The sequence below is a fragment of the Eretmochelys imbricata genome, chromosome 4, assembly GCF_965152235.1.
Source record: "Eretmochelys imbricata isolate rEreImb1 chromosome 4, rEreImb1.hap1, whole genome shotgun sequence".
NCBI lineage: Eukaryota > Metazoa > Chordata > Testudines > Cheloniidae > Eretmochelys > Eretmochelys imbricata.
The window spans coordinates 114968469-114993282 of record NC_135575.1 but is presented as its reverse complement, the minus strand read 5'-3'; the positions used below and the strand labels follow the sequence as shown (position 1 = coordinate 114993282).

Sequence of the window (24814 nt, the reverse complement as noted above, 5' to 3'; positions counted from 1 at the left end):
TCCACCATGAATGTGCATTGAAGATTGAAAAAAAATGGGTTTGTTTAGTCTGGAAAAGAGAAGACTAAGACGGGACATGATAACAGTTTTCAAATACATAAAAGGTTGTTACAAGAAGGAGAGAGAAAAATTGTTTTTCCTAAACTCTGAGGATAGGACAAGAAGCAATGGGCTTAAACTGCAGCAAGGGAGGTTTAGATTGGACATTAGGAAAAACTTCCTAACTGTCAAGGTGGTTAAGCACTGGAATAAATTGCCTAGGGAGGCTGTGGAATCTCCATCATTGGAAATATTTAAAAGCAGGTAAGACAAACACCTGTCAGGGATGGTCTAGATAATACTTAGTCCTGCCACGAGTGCAGGGGACTGGACTTTCAAGGTCCCTTCTAGTCCTATGATTTTATGATTGACACATAGGCATGTGTGTCCAAACCCCCAACCTGCATGAGTGCACTGGCATTGTCCATGCACATTTGAAAAATCTGCACTTCTTATTCTAAAAGTCGTCATTTCTTGGGCTAGTTTAATTCACATTATCATTCCTGCTGTAATACACTCATGCTGGAGATCATCTTTTCTCTTATGTTTCAATTTTTTTTCTACTCATATAGGTGGTATAGAAGAAAGTCAGGTAACCTTCTAAGACTCAGAAATGGTACCACTGGGGTTTGCTTTTACTTCTGTCTACTAGCATCAGCTTCTTAAACACCCAGGATCTTTGTTTTCATGGCCTTGTGAACCAATTTTCTTTTTCCAAATGGCATTTCAACACATATTCCCAAGTGTCTGCCATCTTGTCCTCTACCGACACTTGGTCCAGCAGATGGTGCAAATGGACTGGCATACATAGCATTTGTGGAATCAAGGTCAGAAACCTACTAATCTTTGTTTCTTTGCCCTGTGGCATCACATTCTACTTTGAGAGTGATGGTGTTTGCTTATTATTGTGATTTTGCATTTTGGGGTGTTTCTGAATTATATTACAGCCTTATCTTTTTTGTTTGATTTTTGTTGTTGTTCCCCTCCTCCCCTCCCCAAGAGTGTCTGCTGTCAGGGGGCTTGTTTCTCCACTGTCTTGCAGCTCCTATAGTCTTTTACACCTATTCAAAGTGAATGGGAAAATGCTTCCATAACATTTTCCACTCACTTTGTATAAGTGTAAATGACTACACGAGGTGCAAGGCAGAGAAAAATCAGAACCAGAGACTTTTTTATCATTAAATGTAGTTTAACAATTAAGGGAAAATCAGAGTGATAATGTATATTGTGGCATGAGTCAATTGATCAGGACATACTAATGAGTCAGTGTGCTGATGTAACTAATGCCTTGCCGACATGGGGAAATTGACCAGCATAGCTTTCGTGGAGTCAACTATTTCACAACAGGTATTCTGGTATAGCTCCCCATGTGGACACTTTATTCTGGAATTACTATTGCTGTGCCAGTCAATTTCCCTGCATAGAAGAGTCCCTACATCAAGAAGATAAAAAGAGAGAGTATAGCAGCAAAAACAGCTAACAGAAGTATATAAGTACCTCTTCCTACTTTATTTTATACCCTTCTATTTTTCTAAGAGTACATGCCAAGGGTCTCAGATGGGCATATACTCAGGGCAGGTAGCCCACCCCACAGCTCACGCTGCTCTGGCTACATTCTATTTTTAGCATGCTAGCTCGTTGAGAGCTAAAGCAAATATGTCTCCTCATTCAGGGGTTAAACTAGATGACCCTTGCGGTCCCTTCTAACTCTATGGTTCTGTGCTAGGATCGAAGCATAGACATGCCCTAAAACTGTGCTTTCTCCTCTTTGTTCTACCTTCTGCTAGAACAGGTCACAGAACCATTTTTTCCCCATTTCTCTACCTCCTTTTGAGGGTTACCAGATCTTCCACAGTTTTGTAACACTATGGTATATGGGAGGCTATGCACCAGTATATGACAGTTTGGGGTGACAACAAAAAGCACTCAGGTTTCAGAGTAACAGCCGTGTTAGTCTGTATTCGCAAAAAGAAAAGGAGTCCTTGTGGCACCTTAGAGACTAACCAATTTATTTGAGCATGAGAGCTGTAGCTCACGAAAGCTCATGCTCAAATAAATTGGTTAGTCTCTAAGGTGCCACAAGGACTTCTTTTCTTTTTGAAAAAGCACTCAGTGCCTTTACATCTAGCACTTGCAAGTTCTTTATATGTGGATATGCTTTTCCCATTTTGCTCTGTGGTCTAGTGTGATGGAGAAGAGAGAGGAGTTTCCTGATGGTATTTGAAAGTCTGATAATTTATCTTAGGTTGGCAGGCAAAGCTAAATCTGTATTTTTCTTCTTATTTTGATGGATGCTGGCCCATGACCCAGGACACAATAGCAAAAAGGTTGGTTGTTGAACCAAACCAAACAAAAAAAGGAGTTCTGGGTGTGGAATCTGTAGGTGTAGCTCACTTTCTATTCTCTGATTTCCCGCTCTCATTATGTTTTTAATTGAGCCTTTGTTTCAAGGCACTTGATAACAGTAGGCTGAAGAAATAATTCATCACTGAAATACTGTATATAACAGAAAGTGTTGAGAGGAAAATACAGGAATAATTAAATTAAAGATCAGATTTTTAATTTCATGCAAATATATTGTGGCCTGTTTACTCATTTCAGATTCAAAACCTTGGGTAAAATTATTCCTTGAGCCTCTATGTCATAGAATCATAGAATATCAGGGTTGGAAGGGACCTCAGGAGGTCATCTAGTTCAACCCCCTGCTCAAAGCAGGACCAATCCCCAATTTTTGCCCCAGATCCCTAAACGGCCCCCTCAAGGATTGAACTCACAACCCTGGGTTTAACAGGCCAATGCTCAAACCACTGAGCTATCCCTCCCCCCAGAGGTCCCCAATTGAGGGGCATGCCCCCCTAAGGGGGCACGGAGGAACATTCGGGGGGGGGGGGGGGGCTAGGACCTGGGCCAGCCCTTACACAGGGGTGGAGAGGGAGTGCCACCTAGCTCTGCTTCTGGCCCCAGCCCCAGCTGCTGACACCACGCCCGGGGATCTGTTCCTGGCCCCACACCCTAGCTGTGGCCCCAGCCTGGGCCCCCTTACCCCTGTCCACCTCCCCACCTCCCGGAGCCATGGCCCCGCTCCCAGCCCTGGATAAGCTTAAGTGCCTGTCTTAGCTCTCCATGCTGAGCAGTCACCTCAAGCCTGTCATACATCCGCTACCTTATTGTCAGAACTGTGAGTTAAAAGACGTGTGGGAGGAGAATGGGCTTGTCTGAGAAGGCAGAGGCTTTATGGTGACCACAGCACGCAGATGAGGGGATTAAAACACACTCCCCTCTCAGACTTTACTTCTACTACAAGGCAGGAATAACTTGGCAGCTATGCAGCAGCATCTCATTAACATGGGACTAGGTTACCCTGTCCCACTTATCACTTTTTACTTTGTATTCCTATGTACAACACTCTGCAGGCGCACTGGACAGTATCAAATCCCTGATGTAACACCATGTGGCAGGGCTCATTCATCCTCAGAGCGTCCCCTCGCGTTAGTGTGGGATGTTGCCTTTACCTTTGGCCCCGGCACCTCCTGCCAGCCGCCTATCCTCACCCCAAGTCTTCTGTGGCTCAGTCCTCTGGCCACGTCACCACAGTTTACACCTTCCAGGGAGTCATAAACAAGTCCAAATAAAACTAAATAGTTCTCCTACCCTTTTGGACTACTGACATCTTTTCTTCTCTACTTACAACCTGTATCTTAGGGCTTCCCTTGCAGAATCCTATGCTGTCCATATGGTGCACTGCTCCTGTTGTCTCTGTCTTGTGTTCCCTAACCGTGGGCTTTTCTCAGTCAGAGACACTTGTCTCCCCCCTTCGGCTGGACTCTTCAGTCTACTTACTAGCCAGGAGACAATTAGCTCCTCACCTCCCCCAGGTGCAAAAGCATGACTCATTCGGTGCATTGTGGCTGAGGGGTTAAGCCCCATCACACACCACTAAAGTCAAATGAGTTACATCAGACATTACCTTGCTTTTGAAAAGGTCTGCCCAGTTCAGTTAGCTTGTGCTGAGGTAGTTGCCATCACTGGGCTCAATTTTGCCAGGTGAGCAATTCCGCTTGTTACCACCCTCCATCCGCAAGGACAGCTCCATAAAGAATTCCTGGATCTCTCCTGCCCCACCACTTCAGCAGGTGCTGCATACTCCCTGCATGTGATTGCCACTCCGCTGACTAGTAGAGGCAGTAGCCCACATACTCTCTTACCCTTTTGGAGGTTCTTGAACCCCATGGGTGCAAAGATTTCTGAATGTGGAGTTTGCATCTCCACTCCAGCCCTTCCCTGTGCATCTCTGAAGAAACTGGACACTCTCCGGCCTGTCCCATTGTCATATAGTCAATCAAAAAATGTGCACAGGGAGTCTAGATAAAACTTTCAGGCAAGAATCTACATCAAACATATTCCCTCTCATCTCATCATCATTTGTGCAAAGGGGGATAACTCTTTACTCTCAGTGCAACTTGTGGTGAGAAAGCAAGATAATTTGTATCCCATGTGCCTAGACAGGACTTTCAACCACCAGGTAGTCTATTATTAAAAAGTAGCTGGATTACTTAATTTTGACTTTATTTTTAAGGACAATTTGTGAAATAGCCCAATGTCATGAATGAGCAAAATAAATGATCAAAACAACTATATGCTGTTTCCAAGCTTAAAACAAAAGTTTAAATTAGGGCTGTCAAGTGATTAAAAAAATTAATCGCGATTATTCATGCTGATAAATAATAGAATACCATTTATTTAAATATTTTGGGATGTTTTCTACATTTTCAAATATATTGATTTCAATTACAACACAGAATACAAAGTATACAGTGCTCATTTTATATTTATTTTTGATTACAAATATTTGCACTGTAAAAAACAAAAGAAATAGTATTTTTCTATTAATCTAATACAAGTACTGTAGTGCAATCTCTTTATAATGAAAGTTGAACATAAAAAATGTATAATTATGTACAGAAAATAACTGAATTCAAAAATAAAACAATGTAAAATTTTAGAGCCTACTAGTCCACTCAGTCCTACTTCTTGTTCAGCCAATTGCTCAGACAAACAAGTTTGCTTACATTTGCAGGAGATAATGGTGCCCGCTTCTTGTTTATAATGTCACCTGAAAGTCAGAATAGACGTTCTCATGACACTGTTGTAGCCGGTGTCACAAGATATTTACGTGCCAGATATGCTAAAGATTCATATGTCCATTCATGCTTTAACCACCATTCCTGAGGACATGAGTCCATGCTGATGATGGGTTCTGCTCAGTAACGATCCACAGCAGTGCAGACCGATGCATGTTCAGTTTCATCTTTTGAGTCAGATGTCACCAGCAGAAGGTTAATTTTCTTTTTTGGGGTTCAGGTGCTGTAGTTTCCGCGTCGGAGTGTTGCTCTTTTAAGACTTCTGAAAGCATGCTCCACATCTTGTCCCTCTCAGATTTTGGAAGGCACTTCAGATTCTTAAACCTTGGGTCAAGTGCTGTAGCTATCTTTAGAAATCTCACATTGGTACCTTCTGTATGCTTTGTCAAATCTCCAGTGAAAGTGTTCTTAAAATGAACAACAAGTGCTGGGTCATTATCAGAGACTGCTATAACATGAAATATATTGCAGAATGCGGGTAAAATAGAGCAGGAGACATACAATTCTCCCCCAACGGGTTCAGTCACAAATTTTATTAACACATTATTTTTTAACAAGCATCATCAGCATGGAAGCATGTGCTCTGGGATGGTGGCTGAAGCATGAAGGGGCATATGACTGTTTAGCATATCCGGCACGTGGATACCTTGCAATGCTGGCTACAACAGTGCCATGTGAATGCCTATTTTCACTTTCTGGTGACATTGTAAATAAGAAGAGGGCAGCATTATCTCCTGTAGATATAAATAAACTAGTTTGTCTGAGCGACTGGCTGAACAAGAAGTAGGACTGAGTGGACTTGTAGGCTCTGAAGTTTTACATAGTTTTGTTTTGGAGTGCAGTTATGTAACAAAAAAGGCCCCTCCATTTGTAAGTTCACGACACAGAGATTGGTGCACTACAGTACTTGTATGAAGTGAATTGAAAAATACTATTTCTTTTGTTTATCATTTTTACAGTACAAATATTTGTAATCAAAATAATAAACTGAACACTGTACACTTTGTGTTTTGTGTTGGTATTGAAATCAATATATTTGAAAATGTAGAAAAACATCCAATTTTTTTTAATAAATTTCAATTAGTATTCTATTTAACAGTGTAATTAAAAATGTGATTAATCATGATTAATTTTTAAAATCACAATTAAAATTTTAAAATCACAAATAATTTTTTGACAGCCCTTGTTAAAATCACACCCAAACATTGGTCTGGAATCACATCTGTCCTTACCAGGTTACATATGACAAATATGAAAGAGACAGCATCCAGGGGAAAAAGTGCTCCTCTGCTAAGCGAAAAAAACCCATTCCAACCGTTTCTTTGGGGGCAGAGGGGAATAGTCTTCATTTCCTCCTTTAAAAAACAGACCTTTTACTAGCATTTTGTACAAAGCTTCACACAAGAAGGTCCTTAAATTGTTAGGCTCATTAAGTCACTCCATAAAATAGCATGATGGAGCTCCAAGCTTATTGTCTCAGGGTGACTTCCAGGAAAGATTTGAAGTTTACATGTAAAAATATTTTCTCCCTAAATGTTTGGACTCTGAGAGTCAAGCCGTGTTCTTTCTGACTCCTGTATCACCATCCTAACAATTCTGCAACCAGAACTGAGCTAACGATATTGTTGCTGAAGTGCAAGTCAGAACGGAGTCTAGCCTAGTCTCTCCTCATTGCATTGGCCCTAGAGTGCTTGCAAGAAGTAATAAAAAATAGCAAATCCTTATTTTACTCAGGAATACTTACAAGGAGCTGATCCACTGAAAAGAAGGTCTCATTTTTCTGACAACAACCGTATTTCAAGCAAATTCAGAAGAATCATATTTTAACGTATAACAACGCGGGATTCTCCATGAGGATTGGGGATTCTCTGCAGATCACAGAGCAGCACAGACCTGCCAAGTGTCATGCATCTCATGTGAGACTAATACATTTGGCAGCCCTGTCATGCCTGCCTGCAGCTCAGGTGGCTGGCGTCTTTCCGGTAAGCAAAGAGAAGCTGCTGCTCTTGCTGCCGGAGATTCTGATGAGTGGGGGATAAAAATGAGTTATTACTACTGCTAGTTGGGGCAGTGAAGAGCTGCTTCCAACCATGGTCCTATACTTCAGGGGAGTAGAAGTAGCTCTTACCTGCGATGATAAATATATGGAAAATTCATGTATGGAAAATAATGACAGACAGGCAGCATGGTCCCGCGATGAGTGCACAAGCCTAGAATTTAGGAGTCCTATGGTCAAAGTCCCTGCTCTACCAGAACCTTCCTGGGTGATCTTGGGCAAGTCATTTAGTCTTCCTGTGCCTCAGCTCCTCCTGTAAAAATAGCACTTCCCCACCTCACAGGGCTGTTGTACCAAAAAATAATTTAAAAATTGTGCAGTGGTCAGATACCATAGTAATGGAGGCCACATAAGTGCCATAGATAGTTCAAGATTTTCAGAGTCCAGAGTATACAGCAGTAGGCATAGCAAGATTTACATTATGAAATACCTTTAGTACGCTAGACACAAATGGAACTTTCGGCCGTGTTGTCCATGATGTCATAGGCATACGCTCTAGTAAAATGTACATGTAGGAACCTTTTTCCTCTTCATTATTATTTCCATTTTATAATAGCACCAACAGCCTGCAGGCAATGCATTTTCTGGCATTCCTTGGGTGGTTGAAGTCATCTGGCCTTCCTGATGCCACACAATACATTCAAGGTGTTCAATACTGATAACCAACCACTGATGCACTTCCTGGACTTTCCTACTGCATCAATAACACACTGCCAATACTTGCTAGCTACTGTAACTTTTATGTGTCAAAAATTGAAGAAAACTCACCAAGTTTTATATACATATAAAAATATCTATGTGATCAGCATAAATAAGTCACCCTAAATAAATCCAGTCTAGTTTCACATTTAACTTTTTTGAGCATTCCCAAATAGGTTTAAATTTTTGTTACCAAAGGCATTTTCTACATGATCATGATGCCTATGATATCCCATAGATTCATGCAGCTTTATTTATTAATATGCAGAGAGCTAAGTGTTAGTAAGAGCTTCTGACAGCCCCTGCAGTTACGAATAAAGCAGCTAATGAGAAGAAAAACTGCCCATATTGGCTAATTCCCAAGTCTCAAGACATCTTTAAGATAGAATGCAATGACAAATGATACTTTTCACCTTTATATACATCACCTTTCCGAGATTACAGCTTGAGATGGATAGCTTTTTAGAATAACACTACCACAAGCATTAGACACAGATCAAACATTTGCCTCCAGCATGAATGCTCTACAATGCAACAAAAATGTTCCAGAATAAAACGAAATGCACTAATTGTTAGACTGAAAGTATGTAGTTATATTCTTAAAGCAAATTAACATCCAGTAATTTAAAAAATCCAACGGGTAAAGCTCATTGATAAATTTCTCTAAGTCTTCATTGAAAAGAAACTCTGGTACCAATAAGTACAGGTATTTTCTTCTAAGATTTCTCACATTTTGGTGTAAATAATTATAGCTCCACTGAAGTCAACAGATCTATACCAATTTACACCAGTTGAGGATCTGGCCCAGCTCGTCGTTTTTCAGGAGAAGCCCACATAATAAGCAACCTTTGGATAATTAAAGCAAAACATTCTAAGACAGAAATGTAGTCACCCTTGTAGCTGTGTTTGCACAATCCTGCAAGATGCCAAAAACTGTCTCTTGAGAGGCGCTGAGCAACCATAACTTCCACTGAAATTCAGTGAGCTCAGCATCTTGCAAAATTGGGCTCAGAATTACATTGTTAGCAAGTATTTAAAAAGTCCTACAATGTCAGCTTGGTTTATCCTTATATCACTTCATTTTAGGGAAGAGCAGACATTGAGAGAAATCAGTCTCAAATAATTGCCAAAAACTAGAGAGACAAGGTGGGTGAGGTAATATCTTTTATCACTTGTCTCTCTCACCAACAGAAGTTGGTCCAATAAAAGATATTACCTCACCTACCTTATCTCTCTAATATCCTGGGACCAACACGGCTACAACAACATATGCCCAAAACTAGGCAGCACAATCTATTTTTCTTCTATATTTTAACCCCTTTTCTTACTTTCTTTCTTCTTTCAGGCAACAATTGTGAGCACAATTTTGGTGGCAGAAAGAAAGGCAGGAAGGAGTTAGCATAAAATTAAAAGTATCTGGAGGGAGAGCAACTTGTTCGTGCATTTCTGGGTGCCATAATTCACTCCTGTGGCTAGGTTCTGCTTCTGTTCCTTTCCCCCCTGCTTCGTGTATTTCTAATCTCTACTGCAAAAAACAGTGAAAAATAATGAAAGCTCTCAAAGCTTCCGTGGTTCCCTATCCAACTACCTTCTCCTTCTCAGTCCAAATCAGAGAAAAGCTTTTCCTCTGTAAACCAGATTTGTACTTTTGGGGCCAAATCCTCCATGGTTGCAAATGGGGATAGCATCATTGACCTCAACAGAGCTATGCTGATTTACACAGCTGAAGATAAGGGCCTTTGTATCCAATATTGTTGTAAATTAAATGATTACAATCTTCACATTTTTCTTGCTTCTCTGAGGCTCCTCAAGGTGTTATTTTTATGATTAATTGTTAGCGTTCATGCATTACATCTTGAAAGCAATGTGTCATACAAGGATGAAACTCTGCTCCCAGTTATATCACAGTAAATCTGAAGTAAGGCCATTGGTTTCTGAGGCGTTACTCCATTTTATATACTGATGTAACTGCAAGCAGAATTTGGTCCTATATATTATTTAGCATGCTTATAGAATGACTTTCCAAGGGAGTTAAGCAGCAATATGAGCCAAAAATGTTAAAAGATGACTAATTGAGCCAGCCTTCCCAGAAACAGAGCCAGAAAGAACTGACAGAGCTGGCATACAAGGAGTCCAGATGGCCCTCAAGGTACTGTAAACTACCCAGAAGATGCAAAAAAATAAGGTGTCATGAACATTTGTTATTTTGCTGCTAAACGTTTGTAAAGCAAAAACTGGCACTTTCCTCCCAAGTGAAATCTTAATATGGAAAAAGTGAAATTTATCAGCAAGAGGGATTTCCAGTTATTGTTTCAATTTGGTGTGGGTCTAACAAGTGTACAGTTTTTTTCGCAGCTGTATTTCAGACCCTCAACCACACTCTTCTGTGTTCTAAATTCTTCTCTATGTTTTACTCTTCATCAAGAAGAGAATTACAGGAATGTAGATTTTGGACTGTACCATTCTTCATTCTACTTACGATCTTCGTCATCAGAATGGACGAGTTTTGTTCCATGTTCTGTTTCTTACTGCAACTGTTCTCATAAAATTTATTGTGGAATTTAAAAACTACTATATTTAAGGGAACATAATAATAGTATATACAATATTCTGTCCTTTACATGGCTGGACATTTCACCTCCACATCACAGGCTAATTAATCTATCAGGAATATCAGTCATAATATTGCACATGGCAGAGTTATAAAACACAGAAGCATAATACTAAACATTAAAATAATATTTTAAAGTGGCATTCATGCTTTGACACCTCTTGCCAAAACCCAATAAACTGAAGTGTCCAGTGGCATCTATTGAGGATGTTGAGCATTATATTTTTTTGAGCCTCACACTCAGAAGATTATTTAGTTTAATAATTGCACTGCGGGAGCTCTAGGTTGGATATTAGGAAACACTATTTCACTGGGAGGGTGGTGAAGCACTGGAATGGGTTACCTAGGGCGGTGGTAGAATCTCCATCCTTAGAGGTTTTTAAGGCTGGGCTTCACAAAGCCCTGGCTGGGATGGTTTAGTTGGTGTTGGTCCTGCTCTGAGCAGGGGGTTGGACTAGATGACCTCCTGAGGTCTCTTCCAGCCTCAATCTTCTATGATTCTATACAAGATTTTCCAGCTATTACAGAAGGTAAACCCAAGCTTGCAGCTATTTATTTATTGTCCTTGATCCATGTGCTGAAATTCCACTAACTTCAATAGAAGCTTTGCATGGAAACCAAAGGCAATTTACAAACCACTTAGCTATACATAAAAAAGACAAGGGGCTGAAGTAATATATTTTACTGGACCAACTTTTGTTGGTAAGAGAGACAAACTTTTGAGCTTACACAGAGCTCTTCTTCAGGTCTAGGAAAGGTATTGAGAGTGTCACAGCTAAATACAAGATCAAAGTGATAGTTCAGCATATGTAGTTTGTACATATTCTAAGGCAGTATTTCTCAACCTTTTTAATACCAGGGACAGGCTTGCTGCCTTCCTAAATGGTGCCAGAGAGATCTCAGGGACCGGCACCAGTGTTGATCATTGTAGCAGTGGAGCTATGTCTGCATCCTGAAATCTTTCCTGAACCCTCTCTTCTGGCCTTCAAGCAACCCTTCAACCTCTCCAAGCTCATCATCAGAAGACAGCTCCCCACAGACCAGGACATGCCAACTCAAAGCAGAACCAGACCCTGCAAGAACAACAGATGCAAAACCTGCAGACATATCTTCACTGAAATGATCCAACTCCCTCCACAACATACCTTTCAAGATCCATGGGTCCTACACATGCTTATCACAACATGTGCTGTACTTCATCCAGTGCACTAAATGCCACAATAACAACTATGGGGGTGAAACCTGACAATCACCATGGTTTCAAATGAACTTACACAGGAAAATGATAAAAATCAAAAACACCCTACCACCTGTGGGTGGGCACTTTTGGGTGAGCACAAAGTGATCACTCCATATCTGACCTCTCAGTCCTCATCCTCAAAGTAAGCCTGCACAACACTTTCAAAAGATAAGCCTGGGAGCTTAAACTCATTACTCTGCTAGACACTAAAAATCATGGACTGAACAGAGACACTGCATTTACAGTTTATTACAACAGTCTGCAACCCATTAACCTCCCATTTTGTCCTATGACTACAGGGGTCTTAATGGGCCACTTCACCTTAAATGGTCCCTTAAAATATATACTAACTACTTATGTTAAACTATCTCTTCAATCTTGTATTTAGCTATGACACACTCAGTACCTTTCCCAGATCTGAAGAAGAGCTCTGTGTAACTTGAAAGCCTGTCTCTCTTACCAACAGAAGTTGGATCAATAAAAGTTATTACTCACCCACCTTGTCTCTCTAATATCCAGGGACTGATAGGGCTACAACAACACTGCATCGATATACATAATTATTTATATAACACGTGGACAAATAGCACTCCATTCATTTTACAAATGCATAACACGTTAAATAAGTTTCAAGAGAATATTTTATATTAACCCAACAGGCTGTTAAATCCCGGACATCTAAGGTACCCATGATGATGTTTAAACATGTTTGTGAATCATACATATTTATACGCAAGCTCAAATGAAATAGAGTCACAAAGCAACCCTGTGTTTACACACTTATTTCAGCATTGGCTTGACATTCTCAGTTAAATACCATCAAATATGGTAAATTCTCAATGGGCCAGTTTCTGCTCTCACAACCATATAAATCAGCAGTAAATCCACTGACGTCAACAGTTATAACACTGTACAGCTGGTGTATGAGAGATCAAAATCAGACCCAATTGCTGTAGTTTTCTTAGATTCATAGATTAAGAATGGGAAATTTACAGCCCAGGATAAGACTGGATATTCAGCACTTTCTAACAATCAGGCCTCTTCAAGTTGTCTCAGGTTGGGTATCTCAGAGCTGAGAACCCCAAAACAGCTAGTCACTTTTGAAAATCTTGGCTTACATTTTTATTTAGGGCTCATTGCTATTTTTTCGAATAGAAAGTGGTGAGACTACTTTCCGGTTTGGGGAACATTTGGGTGTACAGGACAAAGCAAACTCAAAACAAGAGATACAAAAGCTACTCAAACCAAACAAAATGGTTAGTTTTGTAATTACAATTGTTATATGTGCTTTCTCACTTCAGTCAATAGTCACATCAACGTACCATCGTCTTGTCTGTCTCCTTAGCTGTTCCTGTGTGGATTCACAGAGTTCAACCAAATCACCATAAAGAGAAAGTTGAACTCCAAGAAATAAAATAGTTACATTTGCTGCTTAGGATCCTTTTGGCTGTTCAAGCTTTGGTCCTTCGCGAAACAGGAAAAACATACCGATGTTGAGTTTTTTACATGAATTCATGATATTTGCACAGTCTGCCATTTAATATCAGTGAATGGTGGCTATTCACTTATCGTGAAATTCACTCCTGCCTACATAAAGCTAGAGTAATCAGGCGTTGTGCAAGAATATAAACACAGGTTGGGGGGATGGAGTTTGTCTACCCAGCTTACCAGCAAACCACGTAACTGCAATGCTTTTGTTGCTAATGCTTCAGACTATGAAACACCCTGTGAAGACCTAGTGCAGCGATTTTAAGCCATTGGATTTGGATCAGTACCTATTCTTTGAGTGCCTCTGAGTATACATCCCTCTCTTCACATTCCTATTTGCATCAGGCACACCACTGATATTTGATAAACAATAAATCATTCTGCCATTCTGACCGCCTGGAACAAAATGTTGGGTTTGGCATTGTCAGGTCCTCATATAAATCCTACTTCCCTAATTCTCATGTCTTAGCACTATTTATGATTGTATTGCATTCTAGTATAGGTTATTCATCCTGTCCTCTAAAAACTGCCCTAAGGCTCTATTCTTGGCCCTCTTTTTTCCCCTTCTTCTATCTTATCTCTCAAGATAACGTTCCTAACATTCTCTCTTCCATCTTTCTGTCTTTTTCTAAACTGCCCACATCATGCTATACCCTGATTTCCCACTCCTGAAGAGAATGAAGACCTCTTTGTCTCAATCTCTCTATGAGCCTCCCATTCTCTTTAATCTAGACCTTAATTTTGCTCCCAAGATCATGTGTTTGTATGTCCACAGTGCACCAATAGTCAGTTTGAATTCATACACAATATATTTTGCTTTTAGGACTCTCTTAAACTAAGACCCAAGAGCCCATCAGTGTCCTGTACGTGAAAATTTGCCTTCACTACTTCTGCAATTTTGATAGAATTTGTCTCTGCCTCACTTGAAATTCTTAATGCTTTAATCACTTACTCCCTTGCTGCCACCATTCCCTCTTGTTTATTGTCTTCCTAAATTCCTATTATCTAGAGAAACAAATACTATGCCAAGAAACAGAACTGATCATCCATATCTATACTATTGGCATCCGTACTGGCTTCCTCTGCATCTCAAAATCCCATTAAAAATTGCCTTCCTGGTTTCCAAAATTCTTGAGACACTTGCTCCAGCCTACTTTTCCTCTATCTGCCTAAGCTTCCCCATCCAAAAAATATGTATCCTTTTTTGTAAAGTGCTTTGAGATTGATGGATAAAAAGTGCTACATAAGAGGCAATTATAACTGACAACTTTATGACCTTGTATCCATCTCTTGACTCTGTTACCCTAGATTTGGTCTCCTCTTTACAATATTGCTTAGTTGTATGTTCATCTTTTACTTGAGCTAGCCCCCTATCCCTTTCATCTTGATCATTTCTTTTCTGTAAATGTTTCTTAAGAACTTCTTTTCCCTTTTCTCTTCAGGTTATGATGGATGGATTCTTGCTGTAAAGCGTTTTGTGACACTGTATATTAAAGGACGTTATATTTTTTAAAAACTACCTTGTATTTGATTGTCAAAGACGCATACTTCATCAAATTTTCCATTCAGAAAGTACCAGCCTATCTTATCCTACAAAGAGGTAGACACACAAAAGGGAGGGATACAAGCTACTGTGATTGCCACTAAAATAGACACTTCCTGCAATATAGTGTTTGCCTCACTAGAAATTCCGTGGCAGTATGACCTGATTAAGAACATAAGAATGGCCATACTGGGTCAGACAAAAGGTCCATCTAGCCCAGTATCCTGTCTTCTGACAGTGACCAATGCCTGGTGCTTCAGAGGGTATGAACAGAACTGGTAATTATCAAGTGATCCATCCCCTGTAGCCCAGTCCCAACTTCTGGCAGCACAGATTATAGGCAGCACAGGTAGACTGTAGATTCCTCTGGCTATCGTTGTCTGGCATTTTCATTGATTCATAGATATTTAGGTCAGAAGGGACCATTACGATCATCTAGTCTGACCTCCTGCACAATGCAGGCCACAGAATTTCACCCACCACTCCTACAAAAAAAACCTCACACCTATATCTGTGCTATTGAAGTCCTCAAATCTTAGTTTAAAGACTTCAAGGAGCAGAGAATCCTCCAGCAAGTGACCCGTGCCCCATGCTACAGAGGAAGGCGAAAAAACTTCAGGGCCTCTTCCAATCTGCCCTGGAGGAAAATTCCTTCCCGACCCCAAATATGGCGATCAGCTAAACCCTGAGCATATGGGCAAGATTCATCAGCCAGATACTACAGAAAATTCTTTCCTGGTTAACTCGGATCTCACCCCATCTAATTGCCCATCACAGGCCATTGGGCCTATTTACCATGAATATTTAATTACCAAAACCATGTTATCCCATCATACCATCTCCTCCATAAACTTATCGAGTTTAATCTTAAAGCCAGATAGATCTTTTGCCCCCACTGCTTCCCTTGGAAGGCTATTCCAAAACTTCACTCCTCTGATGGTTAAAAACCTTTATCTAATTTCTAGTCTAAATTTCCTAGTGGCCAGTTTATATCCATTTGTTCTTGTGTCCACATTGGTACTGAGCTTAAATAATTCCTCTCCTTCTCTGGTATTTTTCCCTCTGATATATTTATAGAGAGCAATCATATCTCCCCTCAACCTTCTTTTAGTTAGGCTAAACAAGCCAAGCTCCCTGAGTCTCCTTTCATAAGACAAGTTTTCCATTCCTCGGATCATCCTAGTAGCCCTTCTCTGTACCTGTTCCAGTTTGAATTCATCCTTCTTAAACATGGGAGACCAGAACTGCACACGGTATTCCAGGTGAGGTCTCACCAGTGCCTTGTATAACGGTACTAAAACCTCCTTATCCCTACTGGAAATACCTCGCCTGATGCATCCCAAGACCGCATTAGCTTTTTTCACAGCCATATCACATTGGCGACTCATAGTCATCCTATGATCAACCAATACTCCAAGGTCCTTTTCCTCCTCCGTTACTTCTAATTGATGCGTCCCTAGCTTATAACTAAAATTCTTGTTATTAATCCCTAAATGCATGACCTTACACTTCTCACTATTAAATTTCATCCTATTACTATTACTCCAGTTTACAAGGTCATCCAGATCCTCCTGTAGGGTATCCCTGTCGTTCTCTAAATTGGCAATACCTCCCAGCTTCGTATCATCCGCAAACTTTATTAGCACACACCCACTTTTTGTGCCAAGGTCAGTAATAAAAAGATTAAATAAGATTGGTCCCAAAACCGATCCTTGAGGAACTCCACTGGCAACCTCCCTCCAGCCTGACAATTCACCTTTTAGTAGGACCCGTTGTAGTCTCCCCTTTAACCAATTCCTTATCCACCTTTCAATTTTCCTATTGATCCCCATCTTATCCAATTTAACTAATAATTCCCCATGTGGCACGGTATCAAATGCCTTACTAAAATCTAGGTAAATTAGATCCACTGCATTTCCTTTATCTAAAAAATCTGTTACTTTCTCAAAGAAGGAGATCAGGTTGGTTTGGCACGATCTACCTTTTGTAAAACCATGTTGTATTTTGTCCCATTTACTATTGACTTCAATGTCCTTAACTACCTTCTCCTTCAAAATTTTTTCCAAGACCTTGCATACTACAGATGTCAAACTAACAGGCCTATAATTACCCAGATCACTTTTTTTCCCTTTGTTAAAAATAGGAACTATGTTAACAATTCTCCGATCATACGGTACAACCCCTGAGTTTACAGATTCATTAAAAATTCTTGCTCATGGGCTTGCAATTTCTTGTGCCAATTCCTTTAATATTCTTGGATGAAGATTATCTGGGCCCCCCAATTTAGTCCCATTAAGCTGTTTGAGTTTCGCTTCTACCTCAAATATGGTAATGTCTACCTCCATATCCTCATTCCCATTTGTCATGCTATCATTATCCCTAAGATCCTCTTTAGTCTTATTAAAGACTGAGGCAAAGTATTTGTTTAGATATTGGGCCATGCCTGCTTTCAGTTGCTTATAACTTTGCCAAACTCAATCCGGTTGGACTGAAATTTCTCAAGGAGGGTGCCTTTCCCTCATGCTGAAGGTTTCTGGAAAGTTTCAGGTAAAATGATTTAGCCATGTCTGAGAATGAGTTTAAGGGAAAATAAATTTTTTCTGCACATGTTAAAAAATAAAACTATTATAACTGATTTGTTGAAAAGTTCTGGCACCTCCATGCTTTGGAGCAGGGACTAAACATTTGGCAGGAAGGTAACCTTAGTGTCAGAGCTGTGCCTTTTGCTGTCCCCAGAAAAATCACCCAAATTTGGCCAAATTGTAAATCTCAGGTTCTATGTGCTCTGCAGAGACTTAGCTCATCAGCTAAATCTCTGGAGATTTCATCTGCACTGAGCATGCTCCATCCCCTCATTGCTCCTACCTGTAACTGAGCTGTGCATGCCCATCTTCATAGATCAACTGAGCATGCTCCATCTTGGGGCTGGAGGGGCTGAGCCAGACTTTCCTTGACATTGCTCCTCCCAGCTGCAGGGGGCTGTGGCAATGGAACCGAGAGCAGGCAGATGCTCCTGTGCTCCCAATGCCCACTGATGGTGCCCAGGCAGTGAGGAGGAGGAGGAAACAGCCTGACTGGGATTCAGGGGAGGGAGGGAAGGTAGAAGGGAAAGGGAGGAGGCATGGGCAGGGCTCAGGAGGAGCAGGGGCATGAATTGGGTGGAGATTAGCAGCTGGAGCAGGACAGGAGCCAAGCAGGAGGCAGGTAGGCGGGAGTCAGAGGAGACGGATGTGTATGGTAGGAGCAGAAGGGAACAGGAAAAGGCTGAGGTGGGGGAAAGAGGCAGAAGGATCTGTAACCACTAGAGCACAATCCCCTCTAGAACATGGAGTTGAACCCAAGAGTCCTGAGTGTCAACATTCCTTCACTGACTAGGAAATTGCTGTGACATCGCTGGTGCTTTACGTATCTCATCCCCTTCTAGTGGTGGGTCCACCTTCCACAGCTACCAGTTAAAGGACGACCCATCACTCTCACAGATCTTGGGAGACAGGCCAGTCCTTGCCTACAGACAGCCCTCCAACCTGAAACAAATACTCACCAGCAGCCACCCACCACACAACAAAAACACTAACCCAGGAACCTATCCTTGCAACAAAGCCCGTTGCCAACTGTGCCCACATATCTATTCAGGGGACACCATTACAGGGCCTAATCACATCAGCCACACTATCAGAGGCTCGTTCACCTGCGCATCTACCAATGTGATATATGCCATCATGTGCCAGCAATGCCCCTCTGCCATGTACATTGGCCAAACTGGACAGTCTCTACGTAAAAGAATAAATGGATACAAATCAGATGTCAAGAATTATAACATTCAAAAACCAGTCGGAGAACACTTCAGTCTCTCTGGTCACTTGATTACAGACCTAAAAGTGGCAGTTCTGCAACAAAAAAACTTGAAAAATGGACTCCAATGAGACACTGCTGAATTGGAATTAATTTGCAAACTGGATACAATTAACTTAGGCTTGAATAAAGACTGGGAGTGGATGTGTCATTACACAAAGTAAAACTATTTCCCCTTGTTTATTTCCCCTCCTACTGTCCTTGTCAACTGCTGGAAATGGCCCACCTTGATTATCACTACAAAAGGTCCCCCGTCCCCCCCACCTGCGCCGCTCTCCTGCTGGTAATAGCTCACCTTTCCTGATCACGCTTGTTACAGTCTGTATGGTAACACCCATTGTTTCATGTTCTCTGTGTATATAAAATCTCCCCACTATATTTTCTACCGTATGCATCTGATGAAGTGAGCTGTAGCTCACAAAAGCTTATGCTCTAAGGTGCCACAAGTACTCCTTTTCTCTTAGCTCATGTGGAGCTCCAGTAGTAGAGAACTGTGCCATTCTGATCTAAAGATTCCAAACTTCCTGATGACCACGCTGGAAGTTGGTATGGTTCCACATTATTAAACTTTTGTTTTTTCAATTTCTACTTATATTAAAAACATAGGAAATTACATCAAAAATATTACAGTTGCAAAGTCAAGCTCTCAGAAGTCAGGAAATGCCAGAAATAAGGTTGGTGTGCCCCTCTACTCCACCCGTGTGTATACATTCTGACAGCATTTAATTACATGATCACATACTATTGTTTCTACAGGGTCCCTCTTTCAGGGCACAGGATGGACTTGCTTTGGGAATATTAGGACCCCTCCCTCATTTGTTGCAAAAATTTGAACTCAGGTGGTGAATGAGGCAGGGAACTCCAGGAAAACAAAGGATGGCCTCATGGTTAAGGCAACTGAATTCTCCAGACTTTCTGGAGAAAAATTCTATCCCTGCTTCTGTCACAGAGTGGGCCAGTCACTTAAACAAAACTTTTCACATGGGGAAACAGCATGTTCCTCATTTTCTTTTGATTTGCAAAAGTGCTCAACTCTTCCAATTACAGGAGCTCTGCTCTGAATATATGAAGTGTTATAATATTCTAAGTCCTCTGAAAAATCAGACCCTAAATCTCTGAAATTGGGCACCCAGAATTAGTTGACACTTTTGACAGTTTTGGCTTTAATCCTTGGCTTCACCTCATAGGGGTGTTGTGAATATAAATTCATTAACATCTGTAAAGGACGAAGATACTATGATGAAAGCACCATAGAAAAGCCCATGAGGAAATTAATAATTCTGTGTTCAGTGTGGGGTTTAGATGGTTTGCAGTAAATAATACATGGGACCACACACTGAATTATGAAGATAAAAAGAAATATTGAATAGCTACCCATTCAATGAGGACCAGCTACCATGGGCACTAAATGAGGCAGAAGTTCTGTGGGAAAAAATAGCATGTGAACATGTAAATAAGGACTATATGATAATGCACAAGGGGGAACAATTAAGAGGGCAACCTTAATTCTGGCACCTCCTAACTTTTGAGTGCTTGACATTGCAACCTTAATATTCTTTTAATATAGTTTTTTTTGGGTGCAATATAACAGTGAAATACTGATCAGACAGTACCACAAATAATTGCAGAACTAGGACCAAACTTCCTGAGCAGAACCCCTAAATGACACTCAAATATTTTGTCCTAATACCCATATTTATACATGCAAACTCCTTAATGGCACATTAAAAGGAATAATTTTATGCATAAGTGTATATTTTGCATGTACAAATTTAAAATGTGCATGCATAACAGGTACGCATATAAACAGTATGGATGCAATTTAAGTGTCCCTTTTCAAAATGTTATCCCATTATATAATTTATTACATTAGCCTTCTAAGACTAGAAGTCTGAAAATGTCTAGTGAGAAACTAATTAAGTAAAACCTGGGCTCAAGGGGTTATTGCCCCCAAAATTGACATTTGCAATAGTGATATTTTGTTACTGGGGTGCATAATAGAGAATTGGATAATTTGTAATTAAGGCTCAGATCATGGCTGGGTTTAACACACTCATGCAAGGACATATGGGAGAAAAAGACCTCTCACTTCCCTCTCTGGCCTGCCTGGATCATTGCCCAGACATTGGGTGGGGAGGGCTGACTCTACAGAGCTGGTTCTTCCTGTGCAGGGGGTGGGCGGAGGTTGGGGAATGGGCAGAGCTTTGGTTGCACTCACCCTAACACACAAGTGAGTAGAGCTGAATTGGCTTGAGGGGAAGATGGAATATCTACATCTGGTAAAGAGCTGTAAAAAATTAGTCCATTCCCTTCCTTCCCCAGAGCAAGGGAGAAGCAGAGGAGGAATTCTGGGCTCCTGATGGAAAGCATAGGGCTGTGCCTAAAGGTTCCATCTAGCCGCAACTGCTTACAATGCTGGAGTGACATTTTTTTAAACTTCAAGTATGTGAGAAATGTAGCTTTGTTTTTTGGAATATGAAATTGTACGGGACAGGGACAGAGAGGAATTTGAGCTCTAAAATATAAGGGAATGGTACTCCAAGTATACCCCTATTGTTCAGACTTGGTTCAAGTCCATTGTAAATTAGATGTATCTAAATTCATACCTAAGGGGAGTAGCTGAGTATCTAACAAAGCACACAGGTAACAATTTACCTACCTAAAATTCTTACAATCTGATAGGAACTGTTCTATGGACTGTCATATTCATCCTCTCTCTCTGTATAGGGCTCCTATTCTTTACCTAGAGTGTTGATTGAGGGTAGGATATAGTTCTTAGCCTTAATATCTGATTTTTCACAATATCCAAAACTTGCTAAGAAACAAAATAAAAACAGTAGTTGATATTAATTTAAAACCTATGAGGTATCGTTCACTGTTTCTCAGAGGACTACCAGTAACTAATGAATCCTATGTAAGAGCTACAGCAAAGCATGCTGACCTCACTGATAAGCTAATCAATTATGCTGGTACAAAACAAGGTAATAACCAAACCAAAAGAAAACCCATGTTCTTTACAGAACCAGGAGGGAGTGGGGAGAAAGCACATTTGCCAGATCCAACACGGCAAAACTGGTAGGTCTGTAAATTTTGTTTCAAGTTTCCAAGAAAATATTTATAAGATTTCTACCTCCCTCCAGCCTTTAACAAAATTAATGTTCCTCTAAGCACAGCAGCTTTATTTCCACCAACTCAAAGTGAATAAAGAAAAAACAGAGTACACAGGTTGAAGGTTTGAATAGCCGAAATTGTAATTATCCCAAATAATAGGGATATGCTATACTATAGTGTTTACAGAGTACAACATACACGCTACACCTTTATAACAGCAGTATCTTAAATTAAGGTTTAAATTCTGCTTTTAAAAAGACTGCAGCATAGCTCACTGCTGTGTGTGCTTTGGAGGATAAAAATGATTAATTCTGCCCATCAGTGAAGTTTTTTCTTATGATTATCACAAGCCTTTGCAGCATGCAGAAAAGAAAAATGAAAATCATGTACAGGCTTATGTTTAAAACCTTATTTAAAAACACATAACAATACTAATTATTAAACACCAGAAAGGTTTAAATAAAAATCAGGTAAAATGCTGACTTTTAAAAACTTAAACATAGCTGCATTTAACAGATTTTTTTTTTTTCAGTGAACGATTTTACAGCTCTGGGTTAGGAAGGGATTTTTTTTCAAAATTAACAGAAGAAAACGATGGGAAAAGAAGTAAATCAAACTGGAAGTGTATCGTCTCATGTGAGCGCCAATGATGAGCTGCAGATCTGAAAAGAGCAGAATGATCAATTCATCACTACAAAGCAGAAAGAAGCAGAGACTGCCTCGAAAAAGATTTCCTTTTGGAATCACCATGGCCAAGAGTCAGCGAAAGCTTTGTACTTAGGGACCTAATGTTGCCTATTAATCTAACAAAACTAGACTACTCCGGACGAAAAAAAAAGGTAAGACTTCATCATTTAATCCCCTTCCACTTCACTGTGTATCTTCCCAGTGCTTCTATTGATACCATTCCTCCGCCCCCCGCCGACAGTATGATACCAGCAGGGACAGTTCATGCCAAATGTGCACTAATCTATATCTCAGAGTTTCTGCCTATTTCATTAGTCTATCTCACATTCAACAGTTAGAGAACATGTAGCAAAGGAATTGTAAGGTGTTGGCAGTTGCTAGAGTGATAGAGTGCTGCAAATTCAAAATGGCACTCCCTGAACCATATAAGATTGCACACGGAACACCACCACACATACATCTGATTGTAGAATTTCTACTTGCAACACTTCTAATATGCTGTTTTATTTCACCTCAGGTTTTGTGCTGAATTCTGCTCTCAGTTCCATTGGGGTAAACTTGCCCTGTATAACTGAGAGTAGCATTTGAGCTATCGTTTTTAATCTGATGCTAAATAAGTAATTAGCAATGACCATCTAGTCAACTGGGGGAACAAGGGCATAGCCATAGAGACGTCTTGGTGTGATCTCACCTTAGACCCTAGTCCTGCAAGTTATCCCTGTGCTCACATAGAGCCTCACTGATTTCAGTGGGGTTCTGCTTGGTGCAGGTCTCTGTTTGCCTGGAACATTTTGTAGAATCATGACCCTCACTGAATTGCAGCTGATTTAACTGCTATTCTGTGCAGCTCTGCATTGGGCTGATAACATTTTCATCTTCCAGAATACTCTTGTTTTTCTAAAAGCCCAAACATTTTGAATAACTATTCACTTAATTAAAAGGAAAAACAAACAATTACTGGTGTCCACTGGTGCATTGTTAGGTACCTTGCCTCATTTTATTTTCTTAATAATATTTCCAAAACTAGAAATGATTTGCATTTTAACCATAACAATATTAACTTCCCAGACTCTTATTTCAGTGTGTGCACTGTGACCCCACACAGGAGAATACTTTCAGAAAATAAAAATAAACTTACAAACTTTGAATGCACTTCAAGGTTCAGAAAGCAATGGGAACAAATGCATTATTTAATCATAAAAAAATTTAGACAATGTAGTGCAAAGCTGAGGAAACAACTCTGGCTCCCAGAGGCAAAGCAGGGTGGAAGCATGGAGGGTATGCCTGCTTTCAGAGCTGGACCTGTGCCTTCTCTTAATACTGCTTCTTATTAGGGAGCTAGAAAGGAGGCTGAGACCACTGGATGGTGGTAAGAGCTAGCTGCAGTTTTCTCAGAAACAATGATTATAGACAAGAGAAAAATAAGAAATCTGAGCAAAACAGGATGGAAAACTTCTAGTTTACAAACAATAAATCCTGTTAAATTATGCAAAGTTGAAAAGAAAGCCCAGGAAAAACACAGAAGCCGATCCAGCTTCCATTCAAGTCAATGACAAATTTTCTATTCACTTCAGTGGGGCAGGTTTGAGCCCTAACATTGCTATGTGCTGCTTTGTTACCCTAATTCCAATCACAATATTACTCCCCGCAACCCTCATTAAGGGTTGGTTCCAACCTTCCCTGACTGTCTTAGACCCTGTTTTTGTTATGTTGGCTCAACAATGCTTGTAACCTTTTAAAATTACTCACAATAACTGGCAAGTGCAGTAGCGCTTACCCTGAGGTAGTTGAGGGTGAAGTTAGTCAGACCCATTCGGGTGATGTTTTTGGACAGCTGCTCCAGCACCTGAGGGTCTTGTGCCTAAGTAGGAAGGAAGCAAGGAAATTGGCACTTTGCTTTTGGTTTGTTTTTCGTGGGGGGAAATCACTCTTGTGGAAAAATTACATTTCAAGGCTAGAGTTAAAAGTTAAATAAATAAAACCACTCTGGAGGTCTTTTACTGGATTTGTAATATTAAGCAATACTAATTTGTTGTAAGACAAAGTCCATTTCAGATGGTCTTTCTATAACTCCCTCCTCTGCTCCAGCTCATCTGAAAAGCTAAATGGATTTATATAAAATTACCATTATTTATATTATATTCGCACCTAGAGACCCTAACTGAGATTGGGACCCCAGTGTAGTAGACACTATACAAAAGATATAGTACGAGATAGTGACCATCCCCAAGTTTGTAATGTTTTTGTATCACATTCTTCTAAATACATAACTCTTGCTTTAAGTGATTAACCCAGTTGTGCAGACTCTCATTTACTTTCATGAGGGTTCTGTGTCGGAGGACTTGTA

The 24814-nt window shown here is 40.3% G+C and overlaps 1 protein-coding gene across 2 annotated transcripts in view; it reads right to left on the bottom strand.

Annotated features, from left to right (window-relative positions):
- The window catches only part of LDB2 (LIM domain binding 2), a 294341-nt gene that overhangs the window by 32259 nt on the left and 237268 nt on the right, over nt 1-24814 (bottom strand). For both annotated transcript variants that reach the window (XM_077814623.1, XM_077814624.1), the window contains exon 5: nt 24245-24328. In XM_077814623.1, coding sequence (XP_077670749.1) covers nt 24245-24328 — 84 coding nt within the window. The remainder of the gene's footprint in view (nt 1-24244; nt 24329-24814) is intronic.